General features: G+C 39.8%; 1 protein-coding gene across 5 annotated transcripts in view; it reads right to left on the bottom strand.

Annotated features, from left to right (window-relative positions):
• Window positions 1-3,875: 3,875 nt before the first annotated feature.
• ZMYND11 (zinc finger MYND-type containing 11) overlaps window positions 3,876-27,139 on the bottom strand; it is a 105,178-nt gene continuing 81,914 nt past the window's right edge. For all 5 annotated transcript variants that reach the window (XM_032182584.1, XM_032182582.1, XM_032182585.1 and 2 more), the window contains 11 exons: window positions 20,971-21,048; window positions 20,453-20,545; window positions 18,880-18,967; window positions 17,590-17,645; window positions 16,856-16,933; window positions 16,181-16,299; window positions 14,163-14,370; window positions 12,246-12,314; window positions 10,156-10,428; window positions 8,860-9,045; window positions 3,876-4,271 (listed from right to left, as the gene is read on the bottom strand). In XM_032182584.1, the coding sequence (XP_032038475.1) occupies window positions 4,149-4,271; window positions 8,860-9,045; window positions 10,156-10,428; window positions 12,246-12,314; window positions 14,163-14,370; window positions 16,181-16,299; window positions 16,856-16,933; window positions 17,590-17,645; window positions 18,880-18,967; window positions 20,453-20,545; window positions 20,971-21,048 (1,371 nt within the window). In that variant the 3' untranslated portion in view covers window positions 3,876-4,148. The remainder of the gene's footprint in view (window positions 4,272-8,859; window positions 9,046-10,155; window positions 10,429-12,245; window positions 12,315-14,162; window positions 14,371-16,180; window positions 16,300-16,855; window positions 16,934-17,589; window positions 17,646-18,879; window positions 18,968-20,452; window positions 20,546-20,970; window positions 21,049-27,139) is intronic.

The raw sequence follows: 27,139 nt of genomic DNA, 5'->3' as shown, positions 1-27,139 counted from the left end.
TTAAGCAATCTTTCAGCACTCAGCCACCAGCCCCAGGGGAGCGGCAGAGCCAAGCAAAACTTTGTTTGCTCTGGGTTCTCCCTCTCGCTCTGACTGCCCAGTTTGTAATGTTTAGCAGCCCGGCAGAGCATAAAGTAGTTCTAATCCTTTCGACTTAATAAAATATGGCAGTTTTTTCAGGGTTTTTGGAAGATTTTTTTAATTTTTGTTTTTCCTTTTACATTAGGTGTAAACATCTCCTACTTAAACCTAACACTACTCTACTTTTCTCACAAAAGGATGGTCCTTTCCACTTGCAGTTGAATTTCCCTAACATGAAACAACGAAGGAAGGGCCCTTCTGCTTTTGATACTTACGCCCCTAATCTGATTTATGAACACATTTGGAAAGCACATACACAACTTGCGTATTAGCACTCACTGAGTGAGGCTAAAATTGGCTGGGTAGCCCCTAACTACCGGCAACAAATCCCAAACATATTTCACATAGTCCTTTAAGGGCTGGAAAAGCAAACAAGCCCTGAACTGGGCAGCTCGCTCCACCTAAAGGAAGCAGGAGGCAGAAAACTCCCGATTTAAAATAAAGTAATAGCCAGAATTAATAAGATAATAGGAAAACATCGATAAAAGGAGAAATAATCCCTTTAAGAGCGATGCTCTGGGAGTGCTGGTGGTGAGGAGGCAGCAGCTCGGAGCAACCCTGCTCATTCCAGCGGCATTTCCACCAGGGATTTCTGCCAGTGGGACGCTGGTGCTGGGCTCGGGGGCCAACTGCAGCTACTGAAAGGGGAAAAAGCCTGGAAAAGGCAGCTGGGGGAGGGTTACTGCCTTTTCCTGATCCCACTTTGTTGGTTTGATTTGGTACAAGTGCTTAATTTGCAATAAATGAGCTATGTTGGTTATTTGTGCTTGTTAACTTTTTAAATAAAAGAACTTTTAGCAAGTTGAATGAATGAAATTTGCAGTCTTGGGTAAAATGCTAGGACTCATTTAAAAACAGAGAAGTTTGGATAGCAAAATAACAAAAGGTATTGGGAGGGTATCTTTAAATATTTAAAATATAGTGGTTTTGGTTGTTGTTGTTGTTTGTTTTTGTTTTTTCCTGTGTTTGTTTTTTCCTGTGACAAGCAGGTCTTGTGATTTCCACAGAGAAACTCCGGGAAACTAATTCTCAGCACCCCTCCTGCAGCCCTGAAGCCCCGAGGGGGCTGCAGGACAACCTGGAGCCTTGTTCCCAAGCGGCCCCTCCTGCTGGGTGCCATGGCCATGCCCTGCAGGCACCAGCACCCGTGGGGCTGTGGCATGGTTTGTGGGGCTGCTGGGCATTAAGTCCTGGTCCTGAAGGCAAGCGCAAGATGTTGCTGGTCAGGGCTGCACCTGTGAAAGAAGTGCTGGTGCTGTGCAGGCTACAGTTGGACTTGGGGAAGCCCCCTCAGCCCCTCCAGGTTAAATTGTTTTATTCCACTTGCCCCAGGTGCAGGATCAGGGCAGTGGTGGCTGGGGCCAGAGGCAGAGCAGGGCCAGGGGGTCGGTGAGCCACAGACACACGGGAGCTAGCGTTAAAACCAGCACTTGATGGACACAGCCCTTGAAGGCTGCTGTCCCTGAATGGGCTGAAAAAAATCATTTTTGGTGCTGAGAGCTGTGGTTACATGTCTAAGCCCTTGCATGAACCTGCAGGCAGACCTCGAGTCAGGCAGCAACAAGGTCTCTGTGAGCCCAGGCACGGCCACCCCAGACACGACCACCCTTTCTAGGAGAGGAAAAGCCACAGCTTTCTAGGAGAGGAAAAGAAAAAAATCAGCCCAGCGTACGGCAACCAAAGGACCCTGGGACAACTGTCTAGAATTAACAGACGCTTTCAGCAAGTGTTTTTTTTTTTTTTTTTTAAATACATTTATTACCCAATGTTAACACATTAAATGACTCTATATATTGCTAGTCAGAGCAGCTTACAAAATGCCAGAATGCATCATAAACTGGACAGCCACAATGAATAATTACAATGTGCATAGTGGCTAAGCTCAACACTTTAATATAGCTTTATGATTTGCAGAAAAATTAATTTTAAATCATGATTCCTAAAACAATCAATTGTAATTTTACCTAAAACTTATACAAAACCAGGCCACAATCTTTTTTTTTTGTTTTGTTTTTTTCTTTAAAACACACAGTTTTCACGCTGTAGTAACTTGGAAATGTGCAACCGTGTCAACAGAGACAAAAAAGCCAAAGTAACACGAATCTTACTTTCATGCAGCTATCAGTTAAATATTACATATTCTGGAATGATTTTACACCAAAAATATTTCCACAATAACTTGCTTTCATAGGGGTGGATCGAAGTTTTGGAACTTGTAAAGTAATCGAACAAGATTGAGTTTTAGTTGTGAAGTGTTTTACAGTCACAACACAGAGGCGACAAAAGTTAATTACACATTTATCAGGCAATAATGTAGCTGTGGTAATACAAGTTACCATCTACTTACTATTTTTTTTTTCCAATCAGCTCACCACTTAATTTCTGCAACATATTGGGCGTTATTTGGCAGTATCTAGTCAATTAACTTATATCACCACTGTAAGTAAAAAAGATCAGGATTTCAATGGCAGTTCACAGAAGTCTTAGTTATATTTTCATCTTTACAATGACCCTGACAAATCCTAGAGAAAACTTTTTTAAAGGCTTTCCTCCTGATTCTTCAGCTTCCATCGTTCCATCATGTAATTGCTTTCAATAAATATCAAAGATCTAAATAAATATTTACAAATTATTCCTCTAACTTCTCAAAAAATAGCTGGATGATTAATGGGCGTATGACTCAGTCTAAGACCAATCTTTGAAAGAAACTAAAATGCGGAGACACTTTAAAAGAAAAGCTATTTAAGTAAGCTTTACATCTATTTAAAAAATTGTCTCTGAACATGGATGCAATTCATATATCTATATATAAAACAAACAAAAAAAAAATCATTTTTCAACTATCGATCCATTCCTATTGGTAATGCTTCTTAATCCAGACATTCCGCAAAATACAGACTTTTTACAAATCACGGCATCTTTAATACAAGAAAATTAACATGCATTATTCTTCATTCTGAGTACAGTGATGGAGCTCATTATTAGGCAATGACCCATTACTACAAACATAACGGCTTCTGTGAAACTTAAGTGCTTTTTCTCCTTTTATTATCAAGTTACAATGGACCAGGTGACACCAGATCATAGGCAGTCAAATGACATTGGATTGGGGAGGCTGAAGGGGGCGCAATAAAGAAATTTGTAATGCCTCATAATTCCACATATGAATAAAGGTAGTTGGTTTTTTTTTTTTGCTTTTTTTTTTTTTGGCTTTTCTTATTCTTGTTACAAGCACTCATGTTAGGACAAAGATGAAATGTGCAAACTTCAAAATTTAAATATTCATTTTTCTCTAAGATCCAGCTCAGTAAAAGATTACCCCAGTTCCCTGTGATTTTAAACTACAAGATCAAAGCTAATATTTTGTTATAAAAGTTATATATTGAAAAGAAATAATGAAAATAAAACACAGTTGGGAAATATTTAAGAAAAAATACGCAGGACTAGCACCTGCTGTGTCAACCCTGTTCCCTAAATTCAATCATGTACCCACTGGTATAACCAATAGATAATGCCTTTAAACAGTAAAATTAAGCTGAACAAAACCAGCTCAACAAGGTTAAGAAATAAATGTTACATCAAGGTAGTATGCTTCGTTTTTCTGAAACAGTTCTGTAGTTCTTACATTCAGATCTAGTTTTCAAATGTTCCTTTTGTTAAACTTGCATGGTTTTTTATTTTTAGATCTGCTGTTTTTAAAGATTAAAATCTCTGTAAAACCTAAAAATGTTTTAAAATTTGCTGAAAATGCAACAAATTCTCTAGTTTAAAATTATTTAAAGTAACCTGCTCCCAGAGATGTTAAATTCGTTTTGCTGACAAAATTTTGGAGGAGCACTGAACAGAAGATTGAAATTACTGTGCAAAATTTCTTTTACGAAAAGTGTTTAAAGGCTGGTGCAAAATGGGAAGCAAATTCTAAACAATTTTGGCTTCTTGGAAACAAAAACCGCTGTGTCTGAGAATAGCAATCATCGGGGTGGTTTACTAGGGGAAGAACAGCTCTTTCATCTTTTTCTGCGGCAGGTACGTTTGTGTTCAGCATGCCAGTGCTCCTGCTGACACTTGATGGAGCAGTAGGAAGTGTTCCAGCAGCAGTGGTACATGGCCTCCTCTTCACAGTTGTAGCACTGGAGAGAACAAACAAGACGAGATTATTGCCCTCGCAGGACCCCTCCTTAAAACACACTCGTGTTTTCACCTGCTGGTGGATTCACCAGTGCCCACAGAGCAATACATCTCTTGTACTTAGGCCTGGGACATCCAAACACAGCAGGACACTTTTCACACAAGCTGAGAAAAGCAGCAATCTGTAGCAAATATTCACTAAGTTTTCATATTTTCCATACTTTGGATTAATGCTTTTGAAAAACCCATCTCTCATTTCAGAAAACTCACCTCTCAGGGCAATGGACTGAGATTTTTCAGCCACACAATACAAGAACCATCTTTTACTCTACATTTGTATAATGACATCCTGATCTAGGTCTTAAAAGCTATGATAAATCAATGGTCACTACTGGCACAAGTAGGTTCTGCACAGATTTCAAGATCTGCTTTCCTGAGGTTTTGTTACAAGCTTGATCTGTCCTGAGGCTGATGATGGCACTGCAGTCTGGTGAAAACAAGACCTCCTGCTACAGCAGTGCTACTGGGAATAGCAAGAAAGTGCCTTGACCTTCCTATCTTTCAGAAGATGGGGAACACAGGAGGGCTACGTGGGGTCTTGGGCTTTTGCATGGTTGCCTGCATGGTATAAAATTCCTGGAAGAAGACACACTGCACGGCCCCTGATTTCCGCAGAAATACCTGGCTCTGGGTAGTGCCAAGGCAAAGAGGATTTCCACCCTGGGACACGCAGAGTGCCCCCAGTTCCTTGGTAGCTGGGAATAACCCTGTGGCCTCTGGGGCCACAACAAGGTCAACACTGCTGGTAGTCAATGAGGAGGTTGCACCCAGATAGGCAATGGGCTCTGTCTCCCGCTGGTTTTATTCCCCTTAAAGGAGTGCTGCACAAGCATTAACATTCTGACAAAACACCACAAATTTGAGTGGTGTTACTGCTAAGGGAACTGCTTAAACTCAGCACCCTTGAAAAATACAATCTAATGATCTCAGATTTGTCCTTCAGAATTTGTCATAATCAGAATCAGAGAGTGCTTTTAAGAATCCAGTCTGAAACACCCAACATATGCTGGGAAATGGATGGAGATGTGCAGGCTGCATGCACACCACGGAGTAAAGCAGGATTTCCTTTTCTTTGCAGTCTAGCTACAGCATTAATAGAGCAGAGAACTACAAAGAAAACAAACCCAATTGCCTTGAAACAAAACAAAAACTTAGCAAACCTACACACTACTAAAAGGCACAAGAAACTGACTTTTACATTGGCTAAACCAGTAACTTTATTTACATCAGCGATGAAGGGACTGCCCGAGCTGCAGGAGGAGGGAGCCTCTCCACTTTGTTTTTATATCTTAGCTCCAGGGAAGTTTATACATACAAATGTCTGCAAACAAGTGTCCTCTCGAGGCCTGTTTTCCTGTTTTTTCATGTTGCTGGCTGCCCATGAGCCTGTGGGAGCCATTAGGATCATCTGCTGGAAAGGTGCAGGGAACAGCTGCACCTCTCCCTTACACACAGCACGGGCCTCAGCCCCGAGACCAGCTCACATCTGCTTGCTCGGAGAGATCAAAAAAAGCTAAGACAGGAGAGGACAACTGATCTGCAGAACCTGCCGTTCCTTGTACACATGCTGGCCATATGTGTGGGATGTATATCTCCCCTTAAAAAGGAAAATAAAGTGTCAGCTGAGCTGGCACCAGCATATGTGGCAGAGAAGGCAAAATGCCAGCCAGCCTCAGGCCTCCTTCCCTTTGAATCTTCCTCTGTCTAAATGTTCTCAGCCACGTGGGGGTTTGTTTCAGACAGCACCCATCACGGACAAACTCATCCACTTCAACCTGTTGCAAGTTAAAATAAATATACACGTAAGCCTTATTGTAGGAGACAGAGGTTAACAATGAGCTATGCACCACTTTAAGTGATGCTTATGTGCAAGTAAAATAACCAGGAGAAACTACAAAAGAAACAGAAGGGGAGCAGCGCTGCAGCCCGGGTTCTGTTGACCATCACACTGCAGACCCATGACCATTATCTCTGCCTTTTCATTTCTTCCTTTCATTTGCTATTCACTGAAGGCATCTGTATGAAGTCCAAATTTTCTGGAGATATAAAAATGAAATTTGGTTAAGCCAGGGGGAGTGGGACCAGCTAGAGAAACAGAAAATGTGGTTCTCTAACCATGAACTAGCTTCTGAGGGCTGGGAGTGCCCTCAGGAGTGCTCGTGTGCCTGTCTAGCACCAACAAAATGATCCCTTTATTCTGACCAGATTTATTTTTTTTTTTAGGTATAAGAAAAATACAGATAAAGTATGAATAATAGCAGCTGCATTCCCAAGCCTAGACATCTGCATTACGCAAAACCAGAGGTCTCTGGTTCTAATTAAAAAGCAAAGCCACCAAAACTCATTTAGTATGTGTTAATTACATGAGATTTTAGTAAGGAGGTATCATTATTATAATAGCAGCGTACAACAGTGGTACTGTCACCACAGACACACCAGGGACTGTCATTAGTACCACGGAAAGACAAATCGCTGGGGAGTTGTGTAATTGGACCAGCTCCAGCCACCCGAGGCTGTGTGTTGGCAGGCAGATCCATCAGCCTGAATGCAAAGGTGTTTATCCTGCCCTCCCTCTCCCACCACATGAAAACCAGCTGCCTGCACAAGGCAATCATTTAAGGTGGTAACTGACAGCTCTGGGCCCGTAGGAAAAGGTGAGAGTGTCAAACACTCCTTGTATCTTTAATTGTCTTCCTTGGAAGGAGGCATCACGCACGTGATGGTAAGATGCAGTGATGTGGTACCACGGCACTCTAAAGGACATGGTAAAGACACATTGGAGAAGACAAATGGAAGCCTCAGGAGTGTCCTTCCTAAATTCTGCCTTCGAAAGACAAAAAGACAAAACCAAAACCAAAATCCAGCTATAGCGAAGAGCCCAGGCTCATGATCAAGTTGTTGTGATTGAATTACTGCCTGTCAGCTGAATGGGGCAACAGTTCCTGTGTGTACACAGAATGTGGCAGATTTGACATTGTTTTATAGGGGTAAAAGCCAATTCAGTTTCCCTTTCATGTATCACAAGTGAAAACGCATGCAGACACAAGGGGCTGGTGACTAATTAAACACAGTAACTTGATCAGGTTTGAGACCTAAATAACTTCTGGAGTCTGCAGAGACAGGTACACAGGGAGGAATTTGCTAACTGAGACACCCAAGCACTGCAGTATCATGACACACACAGTAAAATTCTGCTAGGAACAGAAATGAAAGCTCTACAGGAGCTCAAAAGGTATTTAAAGTAATTTCTCTTTATTAAAAAAAAAAAAAAAAAAAAAGTAACTGTGATAGGCAGCAAACTATTGTCTCACTTCAGTACGTCTCTCACTCCTCTACAGAACACAGTTTTCTCTGCAGGGGGCACCATTTCTTCTGTAAGAACAAGGAGTAATGAGGCTGAACACAAACAAACAGCCCTGAGCAGGGGAAGAAAAACTTGCTGCAGCCCTGAGCCAGCCCTGGCTGTCCCCAGGCAGCAGCAGCAGCTGGGACGGTGGCCGTCCATCAGCTCAGCTGAGCGTGCCATCTTGTGGCAAGGCACCGGCACATTTCTCCGCTGCACTTGGCAACACAAAAGCTCAAAAGTAGGTGAGTGGAAACTCCTAGAGTGACACTCCTGTATTTTATACATGGCTATTACAATGCAGTGTGAATGTTAGCTTTCATTTCCTACTTCTCTGAAAATTATCAGAGAAATAGACAATGTTGGATGTGTGCCAGGCTCAGTGATCCTCAGAAAATGAGTTTCCATTCATACTCTGCTAGAGACTAGAAGGACAGTGCTATAGGACTTGCAGTGTTTGAGCAGATGCTGCACAGCCATCTGGGAGAACACACTTTGGGGTTGAAAAGAAATCACAAAACAAACAAAAAACAGGGAAAAGTTTGCAGCGTGTAGTATTGCAGGATGGTGAGTTGGATGCCTGTTTTCACTTTTCTAAAGGACATGAAAACATGCTTTTAGCAGGCAATACTACAGATACGGGCTTAAAGCCTGAATAAGGAAGGGAAATAAATTTTAGAAAGTCATGTCTTAAATATGCAAGAACATAAAAGAGCTGCAGAAAAAGCTAGGTGAGGAAAAGGCCAAAATTACATCAGTATCAGCGTTTTTAGCAGGGGAATCCAAATAGATACAGACAGAGTTTGTACTCTCTAGGTACTCTCCAGGCCTTGAGATCAAAGGAGTGTGAACATAGTGTAAAATTTATCTGATATGGAGTACAATTGCCTGTGTTTAGCAACATTTAGAAACAATATTTTGATATGAACAACTGGTTGGACTCGAGAAGATGGTCCTATTAACACTACCTAAATAAGATGAAAGTTATCAGAACCTGGAGGTCAAATATGGAGGTGAAGAAAACTCAAAAGCTGAACTACAAAGGAAAAAAAAAAACACAAACACATTATAGCTGAGAAACAAGTGAAAAAGCAACGCTATTAAAAGGAAGAAAACACCTTCAATTGGCCTGCAGTCTGCATTATACATTTCCAATTATTGTCTGGTAATAAATTTTTGAGACTTACCCACTGCTTCTTCTTGGTCTGGGAAATCAGCTGCTTGTGCTGGCCTGCTAGCTTCTTAATTTCTTCTAAAAATTCTTCTTTGCACTTCTCCTTTACCTGCTTACATTTTCTGTCCATCTCACCTTGTGCATTGGCCACAGCTTTATTTACAGCCTGCCTTTTCTCTTCTTCCATCTCTGTACGCAGCTGCCGTAAGAAAGTAATTCAGCAAAGCAAGTCAGTGCATAGCTATTGGAGTAAACCTATCTTTAAACCTCTACTGATGTGCATGGGGGTAACATAATTAGAGATTTCTTCTATTCAGAAAAGAAAAATCTCCTTTAGAGCTATAACAAAACTTCCATCCCATAAGAGATGTCCACAATAAAAATGTCATTATAGTTCTATTCTGCAACACAACTACAAAAACAGCTACACAGGTTCCATGTACATTTTTTTATATACCAGTTTAAAAAAACTATGAATTTATTTATCTCAGACAAATACTTCTTCTTTTCTAAATCTACAACTGTATATAAATTTACAGCAAGGGCACAAGAGAAAATACAAACATGCCTCAGTTCAGTTAGAGGTATCTTTTAATATTCATTGTCAGTGGGATTCCTTTGCCCTTGCTTATGTATGTAAAAGTTTGGTGTTAGTCCTACAGGACATCTAAACCCCCAACATTCATTTCATAGTCCTTCCTCCAGGAGGAAATTCTTATCTTGAGACAGGCATTTAAGGGAGGCCAGATAAATCATTCTCTGTGTTGTCCTGCTTTCTCCAGCCAAAGGTGACCAGCTCAGACTTAGGTACGAAAATTTTTGACAGTGTATCATTAGATGAGAAAATTCAAACAATTTTCAACCAATCTAATGTTTAGGTCAGAAGACTGACGGAAGAATTATTTACGAATAGCATTTAAACAATGTCATTGTTTGCAAACACACTTGACAATGGAGACAAAGGAAGGCTTTGGAAAAGGATAATCATGAATGAACAATCACTTTCACTTCTGGATCACAAACTAACTCCACTGGACTAGAATCAAAAAAAAAAAAAAAAAGCAAGAGCTTCCTGTTTAAACTAAGGTCTGTTGGTACAGAAATGGCCTGAAAAGCAATACTGACGACTATTTTTATGTGGTCTCTTTGGAAAAGGGTTTTTACCCAGTTTCTGAAGAGTGGATGTTACAAAAGTAAAAAGGAATGTGAAAACAAACAAACAAACAAACAAAAAACAAAACAAAACAAACAAAAAAAACACATCTCTTCTGCTCAAACCAGAGTGTAGGTGGTGTTCGACAAGTATTACCTTTTCCACTGCCTCTCGCACAACTCTCTCGGTTTCTCTTTTGTGATCAGCTTTCATCCTGTCCTTGAAATCATTAAAGATTTTGGTGTATTTGTCATGGCACATGTTCTGACACACTCCGTCGTTACTGGTCTGGGTGCTCCGATGCAGCATTTTTGGAGAAGAGGCACTTAACTTCTTGGTCTGAGTTGAGACTGAAACTTTTTCAATGGGCTGAGGCATTGTGGGAATTTCCTGGCTCGAACTTACTGCTTCAGTTTCAGGTTCTGGCTCCTGCAGAGAAAGAACAAGCTCGCAAATCCAGATATCAGAACTGAACAAGTTAACTCTCAGCTGCCCCGGAGAAAAAATGTTATCTGACTAACAACAGGGCAACTAATATAAAAGGTGTTTGTTGTTACTGGGGAGGCTCTGGTCAGGCTTTTCTGATCTCGGCTAGGAGCTCTCCTGAAGAAAGCACACACATGGCATCAGTATGCCACACTCACCACCCTCACTTCTCCAACCTCAATGAAAAGTACCACCCCTAGAATACCAGAGGCTATGCTGAATCGCTGCAGACCCACTGGCACCAGTAAAGGGTTTCCACAGTTTTTTTCCCCTCCACCATTACTTCTGAAGAAACTGTAACAGTGTGGCCAAGGTGCCTGAACATTTTTGGCAAATTCTGGGCTTACTCTGGCCCAACAGGCTCTGCTGGAGTCTGTAATATTCCATTTATTTCACAGAACTGCTGCAAAGATTGATTAGTACTTCAAAGGTGCTTTGAAGATGAAAGACTAATGAGCGTCTAGGTCTTGCTTCCAATAATATAGAACTAGACTTGGATGACCACAGAAGCTTTCTGTAATTACACAATTATCAAGAAAGAAATCATAGTTGCTGTAGTGTACTGTACCGAGTTTAGCTTCTCATGTTATTACAGTGTAAAATCAGTTGTTTCTGCTCTTCAGAACAGATAGAAGTAATATCCCTGCAAACTGTTGGTGATATTTCATGTGTCTGAAGACACTGATACACATTGTTTGTTTCTTTCAACTTGTAATCTGTGTGATGGGGCACTTGTTACACCAACCAAGAGTCTGTGTGTTCCCTTTTGCAACTATTTTCTCTTTAATAGGTTACTCTGATTGACCTTTGGATCACTGATCAAAGGTAAACAAGACTAAGAAAGCAAATGTTAAGACAGAAATAATGAAGCAAATCACAGCATTTGCTTGACAGAAAGTGCAATTAAAATGATGAGACATCGTAAAGTGTAGTCCAAGAAAGACACCACTCTCCCTTTCTGGCGCTCAAATATAGTTCATGCCTCAGGGAGCTATGGACAAGGGAGGTGTGCCACTACCACCACATCGATGAAGGTGCCTTGCAGAGCTAGCCCCACAGGATCAGATACAATAGGGAAGCACGTGTCCAGCTACTAGGAGAGGCAGTAATTGTATCTCAGGCACCAGGGCAATCCCACATAGCTCTGGTGCCAAAACAGTCAAAGCCTGCTCTGGACTCTGTAGTGGGGCCCTGAGCCCTGTGCTTATGTGCAACTTTTTCTCAGTGTTCATAATGCAGCTGAAACAAGGCCAGGAAAATGTACAAAAAAGTTAGGAAATGCTAGATTTATGGCTGTCTCAGCAACTGCCCTCTTGTGTACAAGCATAATAACACAGTTCCGTAGTTACATGAACACAGGTTACTGTTTCTCCCAGTTCACTGCCTGTGAGTTAGATACATGAGGAAATAATTTCTGTGGGCAAATTGGGATATGACATGTTATGAACTTAATATTCTTGATCTCACAAGACACTTTTAAATTGCTGTTTTTTGTTTAGTTACTAGACTAGCTGAATTTGCTCTGAAGAGAACTGTTGATTTATTTATGATACAGAATATTACCACAGTGACACCAGAGGCTTGCATGTAGCAGGTATGATTATGTTTGTTGGCAAGGAAGACCAAGCTCTGGGGCTAGAATTTCTAAGATTAATTCTACAAAACCAGTAAAAAGTGACAGAAGCCAAAGGAGCATCTATTACCATTTCAGACTTTCAGTATTTTGCTATCTCTGCAAACGTGTAATTGAGGTTACTTACTTCTTTTTTGAGTTCCATACTCTGGTTACGTCGTCCTTTCTTTGCTCTTGGTTCCTGAGTAACCTTCAGCTGTGAGCATTAAGGAAACAATACTGAATCATTCCAAACAACACTTCATATGAGTAGCATTCACTGTAACATGACTGATGAACATTTTCTTTGTGAGTTTTGCAATTGCTTAATATAGCAAATACAAAGTTGAATACAGTTATTAAATGAGAAGCATGTACAGTAAACTTTCCACATTATCAGTGATGACTATAATCTGATAAAAGAACAAAACTCACAAGTTCTAATATTCAGTATGTATTTGACAAAATATCCTTAACCATTCTTTGCTTCATTTCACATGCAAATTAAATTGGTTTTTGGAATATTCTGATATCAGCAACTCATAATTAGGGAGCAGATCTTGTTGAAGCCAGAAAGTAGCAACTATCAAAAAGAAAATGTATATAAGCAAAGACAGTAAGATTATCTGGACTTGCTATAATTTATTGTAATTGTATACATGGAGGGTCATTAAATGTCATGGCTTAGAAAAAAGCCAATCTCTAGCAAATAGAAACAAGGATAAGATCTAAGTGAACGGTATATTATCCTACAATTGCTTACAGTAAAGTTCTTACTCCTGACTTTGAAGCATCCAGTACTAGCTAGTGTTACTGATACAATACTGCAGATTATTTTAGAGCTCTGAGTTTGATGGCTACTCCTACTGTTTCTCCATCTGGGAAACCAGTGACAGAGGAATAAGCATTAACCAAGCGAAGGATGAATGGGTGAGACGGAATAGAAAATATGCAAATGGATACTTTAAAACTTGAAAGACTGGCAAAACTGTTAACTTTCATAAATATTATTTGTGATTGTTTTCCTGATTCACTCTACACTATTGCATGACTATATGCACAACATTAAATAAAAGGGGCTACAAAGGGCTAGCTAAGCAAACCAGGCTAAAAAGAGAAAATAGCTTCGGTAAGAAGCATCCCCTTAAAGCAACATTCAGTTTAATAAACTGTAAGATTCTAGCCACAAATTAGATGATAGACCTGTTGGACCAAAGGGCAGAGGAAGTGGGTCAAAACACACCGATCTTTTAAAATACAGACTTAGAGAGAGGCTGGTGGTTTTAAATGAAGAAAGATGTTGCCAGGGAAGAGGTTGCCAAAAATACCGAGAAGCATCCTGCAAGCTATGAAAATCTTCCTGCCAAGCCAGTGAGTATGTAACACCCTCTTGGACAACGAATGACTAGCAAGGACCAGCTTTGATATGGGAATTTCCGTATGGCAATGCAAAGTTTTCTATCTTGGGCCTCTGTGCTCTTCACCTTTGTTAAAGCAACATCATTTTTTATTGTTTTGCAGAATTATTTTTGAATTACTTTAATCAGTTGCTGGTCACATGCTCCTGAAGTGCCATGGTTGCACCTAACTTTAGTTGGACTGGCTGAAAATGTCATGGCTGGTGTTACTCAAGGATCTGTAACACAGAATACAGTCCAAAGGGAACACACTCCAGCTGTGAAAAGGCTGAACAGCTACGGGACTGTCCCTTGATGAGAGTCCAAGAAGGCAGTGTTGCAGTCCATCTGATATCCATGACATTTAACTTGAACATGCCAGTTTAACTTTAGAAATCTTGGTCTGTCTCATCAAGGTGCTGTAGGTGACAAAGATTCTGAAACCTTCCAGAGGTCGACTGAGAAAATGAGGAAAGAGAAAAACTTTACATGCTTGTTATTACTAAGAAACAAAACATGGGGAAAATAAGCCTTTGAACCTTCTTACAGTTACCATAAAACTGCAGACAGAGCACAAGGCTAATATAAAAGTAGATTAATCAAAGATACGTCATTTTTGTACCCTATAATAAATTTTCCCTGGTTGCTAACATTGTGGTGGCACTCACTTGCTCATTGCTGGTGGAGGAGATACTTGACTCTGCCTCCTCTTCCCCTTTATCCTCATTCTTTGATTTCCAGAATCTTCCCTCACGAAGAAAACGCTGGTGCAGTTCCAGCTCATCACAGGCCTTCTTCCACCCCATACTGCGTTTCACATGCAGCCGATGGATGTTAACTGTGATATCTTGGATGTTTTCAGAGGGGATCCAGGCCCTTTTGAATACACAGTACAGACAGGTTCAGAAACATTAAATACAGAAGAGGGATCTTGACTGGAAAAACTGACTTCAAAATAGCTGACAATTCCTATTTACACGGTCTCCTATGTTTGAAAAGACGTGCTGCATACTGTTAGACATTTGTGTTATTATAAGCACTTACTAGCTGTGGGTGCTATGGCTGAAATTCTCTCTCATTTTTGATGAGCCACAAACCTCTCCCAGCACCAACAGCACTCCCATCTCCCTGCTCTCTTGCTAAATGCCCTGAGTCAGGCACAGAAGCATCTTTATTGAAGGTTCATTTTCTAATCTGATTTAGCCCTTGACCTCTCTCCTAAAAGTGTCAAGGTATCTGCCAAATTATCACTTGGAATATAGATACTTTGTGGCTGGATCCCGTCTATCAGGATAGAGCTCATACAGGGATCGTCATGCTCTTTTGAATTGAATTCATGCCAGTGACTTGGTTCCAAAGGTACTTTGTCCTCTTAAATATTTTCAGAGAGTCCTCATAGAGTTAGATGGGCAGCTCTTGACATTTTGAAAGGTTATACTAAGCAGCACTGGATATTAAAGAAAAAGAGTTACTGCCATGCACATCTACATAACAGAGTAAATACAGTAACAAATTAAGTATCTGTGGTCAGATTCTCAATTCTTGTAACATAAATATCACTTCAGAGAAGTTAGAGAAACAGTTCTAATGTATACCAACTGGGAATTCAGCCTTTTATTTTTCAGTGCATTAACTAAGCAATGACTCTCTAGTAACAGGTATTTTGCCTTTTCTACCAGCACACGTTTAAGAAAAGTTGCAAGCACCTCATCCCACAATGGTCACGTTACTTAATAGTTTGAAGCTGTGTGAACTTAATGCCAAAACTACTAATGAGGGAAGCTGCATTTGCAAACAGATTCAGAGTAAAACATTCTGTGATTGTGACACAAATAAAGATCCTTTACCCACTTTATGTCTATCAGAAAATCTTGGTAGTTCATAGCAAATGAAAACATGTTATATGATGTGCAAGTTATGCTAAAGGCAATTTAAATAAACAGCCTCATATAATACCATCACTGAATACTCTAGGCTCTTTCGGGATGCTCCAAAATATACCATTTTCCCAACAACCATAAGTTCATTTGCAAATATCTCCTCTGCTCACATATAAGCATATAAATCAAACAAGAAAACAAACAAACAAACAAACAAAACATCGGTACATCCACTGCTATAACCCTCCCCAAACACTGAACAAAAGACAACTGAATTTGGAAGTAAAAGCTGTGAAGTTTCCAATCTGAAGTTTTTTTTTCCTCTGAAACTGCAGACCATCTCACAGCAGGAACTCCATCAATGTTCTAGCATTGAGATTGAAACATTAGTGATGTATTATGCTATTAAAACATAAAATTGTAGTGTGCCTGCTCACAAGAGAATATTGCACAGTCAATACTGCTGGTAGTAGGAGTACGTTTCTGTCCAATTTTTACCTTGGCCTGGATTAGCAGACTGCTACTGATTTGACAAAACAGTTCTGTGGACAGAAGTTCATTTGCTTTCTTTAATTAAAATGGCATTAAGTAACATCCCTATGGCAACTGTGGAAAGGGAATCTCTGAGCCATTTGGCAACTTTGAATGTGTTAGACTGAGCTTTAAACTTTCTGAAACAATTATGGCATCATACTCAGTCTTTCTAGCGTTGGCAACAAGCTAAGCCAGGATTTACAACATGATAGATGAGATAAACTCTTTTAAGTATTGTTTGGAAAAAGCAGCACATGGAATTAATAAATTACCTTTGGTGGTGATGGCCAAAAAAGCGAACATCGACTTGATTGTCCTCTTTCTGCATGACTTTGGCTGGCCAAAACCCAAAGCCTTTCATTTTGGCCCAAACCAACTCATGATTAGGTATCTGCAAAAAATGTAGTATTTATTATTGGATATGAAGTATTAGACCAATTCCTCCCACAAATATTTTACTGTAATACTATACTAGCATCTTAAGAACATGGTTGCTGTTTATGTCTAATGCTTGTTTTCATTTTTATTTCCTTACAATACACGTTTGCCTGTTAGATACATTGGTTGGATCAAAGTCAAAAAACCACAAAGTCTGAAAAGGGTGTAACTGTCTATTGAAAGCAGAGATCTTAAACGCCCCCCAAATTAAACTTGTCTTTCTTTATAGCTTTCTGCAGGAGTAAAGTTTTATTTCTGTAAGCTCTTTACTTCCTTGTAAAAGCATTTTAACTGCCTGATAACTAAATTTTATTATCTGTATTGTTACAGCTTTGAACTTCAATCAACATTTTGTTTGTGTAAAAAATCTAGATTTAGAGTCTTAACTATATATTTGAAACACGCTTACAGAAATGCACTTCAATGCACATTCAATGGACTAATGACACCAAAACTGCAGGTATTTATAGAGAAGAGCAAACAAATAAAAATCTGTGTCAGCAACATACGCAAGGATAGCAGAACCAATTGTCAGGTCGCGCATTTGACAAATAGAAACAGTTCTTGCAAAGCTGCAGTTCATCCAGCTGAAAAACAAAAACATATAAATAAGCTCCAAAAATCCTATTTCTACGACCTCACTAGTATAACTGTTTCTTAAGTGGTAGAATTTTTCAGTCCTGCTTTCTAATTGGGTGGAGTTACTTCTGTCTGTGTAAATGAGGTGTGAAACAGTGACTTGAGAGCAGATGAAAGACAAGCTGCAGAAACATTATTGGTGCTTTTGAAAAACAAGAGAGGGGGAGGGACTAATTGAATTCCTAATGATTTATTAAAGCTAAAATGCAAAGTATAGTTCTTTAAATTCATCAATATTTAAAGCAGATTCTGAAAAAAATTATTCAACTGTACAGAGTAAGGGTGACAGCTGCCCCTAGCTATATTTTTGGTCTCCTCTGAACATTGACAAATGTTTCAATGCCAGTTACAGAATTTGGTAGGAATCCCACTTCAGTTTGAAATTATACTAGCAAGTACAATTATTTCTACTCCAATCATGTATTACTAGACTATTTCAAAACTAAAAAAAAAAAAAAGAAAGAAAAAGAAAAGCAATTCTGAATCAGCAGTTAGAATTTCACATCCTTCTTTTATTTTTAATGGGAAGGAATCATTCTCCTAGATTCTGAAACAAAAAAAAATAAATAGCTTGTCTATATTGTGCTTATTTGGTACTACTTACTTCATGACATGTGTCTTTGTAAAGCATCCTCGCTATATCAGCTTGTTCACTGTCCGCTATAAATTAAAAATAAAGACTATGAACAATCACAGTATGATCACAATGCTTAAAAAGACTTGCAGCTGCTATGACTTTCATGCTGCAATTGTCTTGCTTTAGAATACAAAACATAATTCAGCCACTTGGATAACCCTTCCATTTAAAATTTTCTAATGATCAGTTCTGTATTTGCTTGCTCTTTTATGTTTATATGCAACAATACTGTTGGGAGCTTTTAAACTGAACAATACAAATATAAATCTGAGGAGCAGCAGCAGGGACACAGGGTTGCTTTTAATAAGGATCCAGTTCCTTTCTCTGGTAATGTCTTAACAATTGCCCTAAAACATGGTTCTCTGCTATCACCACTTGAAGGAACACAGGTACAATCAATTTCTGCTCAAATCACTGTACAATCAAATTCTGCTCAAAGTAATGCTTCAGAAAGTATTTATCACGATGGGTTTCCTTTTACACCTGCGTATTTCTCTATTAGCACATTCACATCTCTCCCTGTCAACAAGTGTGGGTTGTCTGACGCTGCAAATAGACTGATCTCAGCCTCCTCCCAGTTTCCTTGAGGTGTCTGTGGGGGAGAACCACATCTTTACTGAAATGATGGCTCTGGAGAACCTCGTTACTGGACATGGCTATAGCTTCTAAAAGCGGTGGTGGTGTTTTTCCCTTCCAGCCAGGCTGTCCCACCCTATCAAATAATCACTTAAAACCTTCCCAGCGGCTGGCAGTTTTTCTGATGACCCTTTCCTGATGGCACCAGCAGGGCACTTCTAGTGTGGATGTAGCTCTATCTGCTACTGCATTAAGGCAGGTATTGCACACAAGCAAAAAAAAAAAAAAACAAAAAAAAAACAACACACACACCTGTAGTGCACATTTCTGCTGATACAGCACATCAGAGATTGTACCTCTTTCCACTCTAGAACAATGTATGTACACTGGAAGAAATCTGTAGTGTAGATTGACTCAGAGTTTAGGTTGCAGAACAAACAGGACGGCAAAGTTGTAAATTCCCACTGGCAGGCTTAGCCAGAAAGGGTGAAAATAGGAGTGTAGAAGGTGAGCAAGAGCAAACCCTGCAGTAAGTCAAGTTCCCTTGTAAGGTTTGTAAGGGCTCTCAAACGACTTTATCTACACTTTAGATTATATTATACCAAATTCAATCCTTAACTTGTGAGCTTCCTACACATAAAGATAAATCAAATAATGCAAGTAGTAAATGTAGCACTTTACCTCCATAGAAAATCACTGTGTTGTGTAGAAGCAGCTGAGCATCTGCTTTGAACTCCTCATAACTCCTGTACTTTCCTTCATTTACTTTCTATACAAAAAAAAAAAAAAAACAACAACACAGGGCTTTGAAAACACTGTCAAAGTGCTGTACCTGTTTTATGCAAAAAAGCCTTCATGGAAATCTGCATTATGCAATACAGATCAGATGCTGCCTTTCCTGCATACAGAAGTAATACTCATATGTCTTTGACATGGTTTGTTAGTACCTGAACACTGGCTGCAGTGGTTCCTTTATGCAAAGCCTAGCAGTAAAACAGGTGCTTTCATGTTTGATTAAGTTAGAAAAAAACACAACATCCTCTCAGTTATAACAAGTCTGAGTAGGTTCATCATAAGATGTGACCTAGGACACTTGTTCAAATGAAGGTATATTCCCTGAAGTAAAGATTTTATACCATAAAATACATGCTAGTTTCAAATTGATGTTGACTGCTTTTATAGTTCTAGGATCTTCCTTTGACAGCGAGTGCTTTCTGATGAAGGCTGATTGCTTTAGTCTTCCAAACTCATAACTAAAGCCTACAGGGAGCCATCCAGTTCATTTTCCTAGCATGGTCTAGTAAGGAATGCAGTCTTTTCAGTTATGCACTATGAAGAATATATATGAGAATTCCAATCATCAAACAAAAAATCTTCATTTTCTGGGATGTTACCAAGGCCAAAAAGACCTTCTGTGGAAGTGGATGAAGGTGACACAGTGAAAGGGAAGCCTGACCAATTTTCAGGTTCCACCAGTATTGCTGGTACTTCAAGCAAGCCAGTAGTGGTTGTCTCCAAAACTGTCAGTGTAGCTATTGTTTATCCATATGTTTCAATAACAATAATAAAGCAAAGGCTTTTTACATCTGTAGTTGTAAAGGACAATATATACTAGCACGCCATAGCAAGCGAGTTGCAGCAATGAATAGGTGAATATGCCATCCATTTTGGCCATGTGTAGTTCATTTACATGAGTCACGATCAGACCTTCAGTTCAGAAAAAAAGGAAAAAATATCTACTAGAACTTTATTTTTGGAACCATTAATGCAAAACATGCAAAAAAAAAAAAAGTCATTTTCTGTGATCAACAAAATGATTGGTTCTTTATGAGTCATTCAGATGTTTATAAAGTTGACATCTAAACAATGTCTCAGTGACTAAAATTGGAATATGGTCAAAAACATCAGGCCAGATATGCAAACACAGGCACATAAGTCCATACTCAGTTACTTAGATAAAGCATACTTCAAAAAAAAGATTTCAGCTACCTGCAGCTCCTAGCAAAATCTTACTACAAAATGGATTGAGGATATTCTGTGTCTGAAAACTAGGCACCACTCAAGATGTTTTCGCTTGGTTACTTATTCATAAGGAGAAGTATGAAATTTTAAGGTCCAATATTCAATGCTGGCTACTATACTGAAATACTCATAATGAGGAGAATTAAACAGGATTAGTGTTTTAGTCCTTAAGGTTATCTTCACTGATAAGACACCATAAACAATGTGAAAGTTAGAAAGCAAATCACTCTACCTCCTGTATAGTAGGAACATCAACAGCTGAGTGCACCAGCCTCCGATACATTGGGTGTTTGTTGTCCTTCCCTTTCTTGTTTAGATCTATAGCCTGAAAGGACCATGAGACAGTGCAAGTTATTACATTGAGAATCTGCTTAAAACATACACAAAAGATTAAAAAATTGCAATAGCTTGGAATATTTCAGGTAGGGAACACACAAAGCACAACTATTCCTCTACAGTCTTACACATTACATGCATCTCAAACCTGAAAAATGTCCATTTCAGAAGAGCTGACCCATGTCTTCAGAAGAGTTTATGCCCAAGGCATAAGCTATTCCTGCCAGAATGATACTACTCTAAGCAATGAGACATGATAAACGTATGTTGAAATACACACACTGCTTATGACAAGGGAAATAAAATGACACCCTCTTGTAGCCCTCCTTCCAGCACAGTCACACATGACCAACTGCAGTACATCCCCTACAGTGCAACCCAACACTTGCATAAACTTTCCTGATTCAGACTCACCCGCTCCTTCATACGAGAGACTATGAACCGCAGGTATGTGCTCATCTCTTGTTTGCTTGTGTTTTTCTTCTTGATACTCTGTCAAAGAAAAACAGGACCATATTATTATTTTAAATTTGACTTCAAAGTTCATCCATCAAAAATTTTATCAGCGTCACAACATTTTTTTGAAAAGGTAACTTTGGATCACAGTATATATCAAACATTTTTTTCTAGGGAAAATATTTTCTGGGAAATCAGTAACATTAACACATCATAACAATCATACGTGTTGCTTTGAATTATGAGGACTTCAACTATAGAATTACAGATTTTATTTCCACTTATATTCATACTATTTTGTCAAAACCTCTCACGTAAAAAAGTGTATTAGAATAAAGTAATGAAGAAAGGCATTTTAGGGAGTATTTTAATTATTATTTTTAATTAGCAAGACATTTATATTTTCAATAAAATAAGAAATAATTTTAAAAAATTATATCCATTACTATCTATAAATTATATGCTTACTAGGCAAACAGACTCTGTCTAGGATGGACTCATATACAGGATTGCTCTAGCCAGTAAAAACTCTTTCTATCGCTCAAGAAATATCGCAGTTATTATTTTTTGCAGTTCTTCCCTCATGAAATCTAATTCAGATTCTGGAGCACAGACTGCTTCTTTTTAGCAGTTCAGGACCCAGAACTTTTCATCATCTTGGACTAGTACAGAGTCTCACCCCCACCCTTCAAAGTCAATCCAGGCTAGTGGGAAGCAGAAAACATGCTGCTGAAAAGCAAGTGGCTCTCAGATGCCAAGTGTGCTGCTACAAACCAGCCTTTCCAACCTCTGGTCACAGCGGCTGTGCGTACAGCTCTGCGTGGCCTTACAACAACTAGCTGAAGAGTGCTATCTCCTCCTTGCTCTTGCCTACAAGAGTTCTCCAAAACAAAAGCGCAGTGAATCAACAGCATGGGTTCCAGTCTTATTTTCCTGCAGTCATTCTCAGTCTCTATAAAAAATGTGTACTCCTCCTCACACGTCTGAATACGCTGAGTGCCAAGCTGAGTTCTCCCTTTCTCATGCATCACATCACCACCTGTATGCAAACTGCGGGGACCATACTCTTTCTGCTACACCTGTCTCTTCAAATTTCCATGGTCTTTAGCAAGATCTGCACACTTATGCAGATGCTGCTTAGCAAACAATATTACTTATGATGCACAAGAAGAAACAGAATCCAGTTTTCTATGTCCTAATAGGTAGCTACGAGAGATAAGAGGCTTATGAACTATTTTAATCACTAGGAGTGTGTTACTTTTAACTGAAGCATTCATATCAGACCCTGAACATATAGAGGGAGGAGATATGTTGAGTACAGAGCAGCTACTGTTACATATTTACTTAGCAGAGTATAAGTTACACACTACTACAAAAATAAAGAAGAAAAAAAAAAAAAGAAATTTGACCAAATCTCCTCTGCTTATATTCCTCATGAAAGACACTGACAACCCTGAAATCACAGGTTGGCCTTTGTGCTACAGCAAGCATGTAAGCTATTCATCTCAGGACTGTACTTACTACCTTCTTAAATTAAATCAAAATTGCACACAGCACTACCAAGGTAGGTGTTTATTCAATTGCTTAACGGTATGCATAGGATTATTTCAAACTGTGCTGAAATGTTTCTACCTCACCATAACATGGCATATGCTGTACTGTTAATTGCTTCTGCCCCATAACGATGAACCTACACGGGTACTTCAGCATGCAGAATACCACGATAGCTTGTTCCTGAGAGGACACTGCCACTATTAGGTAAAATGCAGTATTGTGGAAAGGGCCAGCAGCAGGGCTTTCTAACACTTCTATCACATTTAAGCATTATTTTCACAGTGTTAATCATCCCCAGACCTTCCGCCCAAACTCTGGAATGAGACAGACTTCTACTCTGTGCCGTATGTCTGAATCACCTTCTGTATGTTCACGTTGAAAGTAAACACGGCACGCAGCAGTCTGCCTTGAGAACATGCACGATGCTTGCATTCAATTCACCTAGTCAGTTTTGCATAAAACAACAGTCCTACTCCAATGGAAACCTAAAGGTGCATTAAATTTTCTGCATTATGAAATGCCGCTGTCATATTGTCATTTTAGACAAGAGAGTGCTGTGTGCTTGCTAATGACACAGCATTTTAACAGATTGAGACTTATTAGGACACAATAAAACTGACTTGCAGAGACTAGTCCTCTTTTTGTGACATGGCTCTGAATTTATCATCCAAGTATTTCGAAATTCATGTGAACCTTTTTTCATGCCTGCTGGGCAAGACAGTTTGTGAGAGAATGTGTTAAGATGGATGGTTTACAGATTTATCCTTCAGATTGTAATGAAAGAAAGATAGCTGCTTTTGTATCATTACTGATGTCAGCAATTAATATCATCCTAAGCACCAATGAAAATGATATAATTAGCTTGCCAATTTGGGCAAACTTGATTTTCTCCACTTTTCTTTCAATTCCCTACACTGATTTATTTTAAGAAAAAAATCGATCTTCAGGTTCTAAATATTGAAAGGTAATGAATTTAGGGAACAGAAGCCTACCAGCAAGCAAAATGTCTTTTTATGGCAAGGTTACTCACCCTCTGTAGAAAGTTACAATCAAACCACTTTATTCATTTTTCAGCAAAGATTAGCCCTCTAGGATGTACCACTAACACATTGTTTGGAAGATGGCTGAAAATGTGTAATTAAAAGAAAAGAAAACAAAATAATAAAAAATGAAACAATTATGTATTTTGAAGACTTGCAGTGTTCTTGGGGAAGCCAAACTCGAAAAACTTCAAGCAAGAAAATAGACAATATTAGATGGGGCATAGATTTACATAAAATCTAATTGTTTTGCTCTGACACAATAAAATGTACCCACTTTTGGGCCCTTTTATAGCAAGAGTGATATAAAAGCAAGTACAAATGCAAATGAGGTCTCTTAATTTCCTACTTTGGGGAAAGGCAAACAATGATGATGGCTTGTGATTCTGTACAAGTGGTAAGATCCACTGCACATCCTTTCCCCCAGTCAGATCTACTGAGACACACTACTGCAACCCTTGCTCAATTACAAGTTTATTTCAAAGAGGCTGCCAAAACTCAGTTCAGCCCAAAGAGAAGTTTGAGGATCTTTATACTAGCAGATATACTCTTTGTAGGACATATCATGTTAATATAAGGATTGCACTTGTTCTGGCTGGGGTGGAGTTTATTTTCTTCACAGCAGCTGGTATGGTGCTGTGTGTCAGACTTGTGACCAAAACAATGCTGATAACACACTGATGTCTTAGTTATGGCTCAACAGTGTTTGCACAGCATCAAGGACTTCTGTGTTTCTCACCGTATCCCCAGTGAATAGTGTGCAGGAGGCTGGGAGGGGATACAACCAGGTAGATGACCTAAACTAACCAAAGAGATACCCCATGCCATGTGACATCATGCTCAGCAATAAAAACAGAAAACCGAGTGTTTAGGGACATTAGCCATCTTTTGCTCAGCTAATAGCCAGCCTTTGTTTGCATCACTTGTTTTATTTTCTCTCTTCTTCCACTTCTCAACAAGTTTTCTTGCTTTTACTCCCGCTTTCCTCTTCTCCTACCCCACTAAGGGGCAGAGGGGGTGAAGAGAGTGAGCAGCTGTGTGGTGCTTAGCTGCCCACCAGCGTTAGGCCCCAGCAAGGAGGCATTTTAAATCACACCAATTTCTTAGAGAAATCCATGGCCTTTCTGCACTGAATCACAGTAAACTGAAAGGCTTGGTCAGGCATACATGTTTACATAGTGAATGCAGGAGTGAAGCCATAAACTTGACAACAGCAATCCTCATGTAGAAGATTCATGAGACCTGTAGGTGGAAGGCCATGGCTACAACCTAACTCTGCTGGTGGGTACAGGAAATATTTTTATATGCTTTACTCACTGTGTCCCATCTATTTCTTAGAAGCTGGTACCTGAAGGTTGGATTTACATTGCTGTTGGTATTCAATATACCAAACTAATAATACTGCTTGGCTGTTTAAATAAAGAAGCAATACACTGCAGCCTGCAGGTGTGACTGTAAGTAACAGTCACTTCTGGTATGCTTATAGTGCAGGAATTCACCACAAGACTACACAAGGCTGGTAGCAGCTAGGGGGACTTCCAAGCAAGGCTCTGTCCTACAGGAGCAGTTTATAATGGCAGTGACTGTCCTTCACACCCCGAGTTAGCATGTAGCTGTCAACTCCTGGGGTGACTAGGTCACTATGCTACAGTTTCTGCAATTTTCCTTTTGAGAAGGAAAAAAAATAGAGACTGCATGGTGTAGGTTTGAGAAGTGCAGAGTTAGTGGCAGCATTCTGTCTAGCTATAACCAACAAAATTACATTTTCTCCTTTCAGTCTCCCATTAACCAAATTTTTTCCCTTCCTCCCTCAACCATCAAGTGTGCACACACTGAAAAGCTCCATGTATGGGTGAGAAAAAGTTCAGTGATGGATTAGGTGAAGGCTGCTCAATGACAGATACACATTACTAAGTCACCAGTTCCATTTTCAGAAGCAATTCAGGTTTCCAGGGCTGCATCCACTGAGGAGAGCTATGTGTACAAATCTAACATTTATCCACTGTTGCTGTTTACAAACTCCCTTCTTCACCCACAGGCCCTCGGATTTTTTTTTTTTTTTAACTTTTTTTTTAGGGCTTAAATTTACAGAGGAATTTGGTGCTATATATGGAAAGCTTTACTTCTCTGCCATCCTCTCAAACTCTCTGCCCTGAGTTAGGCCCTCAGGTTTTCTGCACCAGTGAGAAAGTTATGCAGGCACAGAGGACGGGTCACAGAGCAACCAGAGCCCTGACAGGGAACAACAGCCTGATCACCAAAACCACTGCCTGGGAAGAACACAGCATAAGGCCTCCCTCCTTCAAGACTATATGCAGTTACATGAGACTTTTCAGACAGTTAGGTGCTTTTGGAGACATTACAGCTGAATCCACAAGTCAGTTTGTACGATGCTTTCAGTAGCTCTGAGTAAGAAGCACCACATAAATTAAATATGCTTTTATGTGCACAGAGAAGCTGGCAGGAGGCTCCTCTACGTGGAGGCTTCCCAGTTTTCCCACTACTGTGGGAAAAAATGCTTTATTAAGTATGTCCTATGCAGTGTCCAATTCTGCTGTCTCCCTGATTTACTTCAGGGGCTGTAAGGTGAACGGGAGAGGCCTGCTGAGCACGAGCACCTCGTCAGAGCTAGGCTGTGTGCACCAAACCAGGTGGTGCTACCATGGGTCCTGTACTAGGCCCTCCCTTCACCACCCAATTCACTGCTATTTGTTGTGTACAAATGCCAGGTGCTGTTTAGGGAATGTGTCATGCAGTTATCGTACTGGGTCTGGCTGGGGTAAGTTCGTTTTCTTCATAGTATCTCTGTGGTGCTATGTTTTGGATTTGTGACCAAAACAGCATTGGTTACACAGGGATGTTTTAGCTGTTGCTGAGCAATGTAAGCTGTCAAGGACTTTTTATGTCTCGAGCTGCCTTGCCAGCGAGGAGGCAGGGGGCACACAAACAGCTGGGAGGGGACACAGCCAGGACAGCTGACCCCAACTGACCAAAGGGACATTGCACACCACAGGACATCAGGCTCACCAGTAAAAGCTGGAGGGAAGGAAGGGATAAGTGGTAACATTCATAGCTACACTGGTTGTCTTCTGTTAAACCCAATGGAGACCTGCTTTCCTGGAAAGGGATGCAATCTGCTGCTGGGAAGTCGTGAATGAGCTCCTTATTTTGCTTTGTTGGTGCGCACAGCTTTCACTTTACCTATGAATCTGTATTTAGCTGAACCCACAAGTGTTCTCGCTTCTGCTCTTTTAATTCTCTTCACCATCCCACTGGGGGGAGGTGAGTGGGTCTTCAAGGCTCAGCTGCCTGCAGAGGTCAACCCACATGAGTCATCTAACAAACTCAAAGAATTTGCCTCTTCCATAGCACCCCATAAAGTCAACATAATTCTCCACATTCTCTCTTCCATTCTTGTATTTTATATTAGCTATTGTGACTGATCCCTCATCTAACTATTTGATCTGTTTCACTTGAGTACTCTTCATATTTCTACATTTGTAACCTTCCACTGTTTGTCACTCTCACTTGTC

Source organism: Aythya fuligula, chromosome 2 (genome assembly GCF_009819795.1).
Source record: "Aythya fuligula isolate bAytFul2 chromosome 2, bAytFul2.pri, whole genome shotgun sequence".
Lineage (NCBI taxonomy): Eukaryota > Metazoa > Chordata > Aves > Anseriformes > Anatidae > Aythya > Aythya fuligula.
This window is presented reverse-complemented; position numbering and strand designations above follow the sequence as displayed.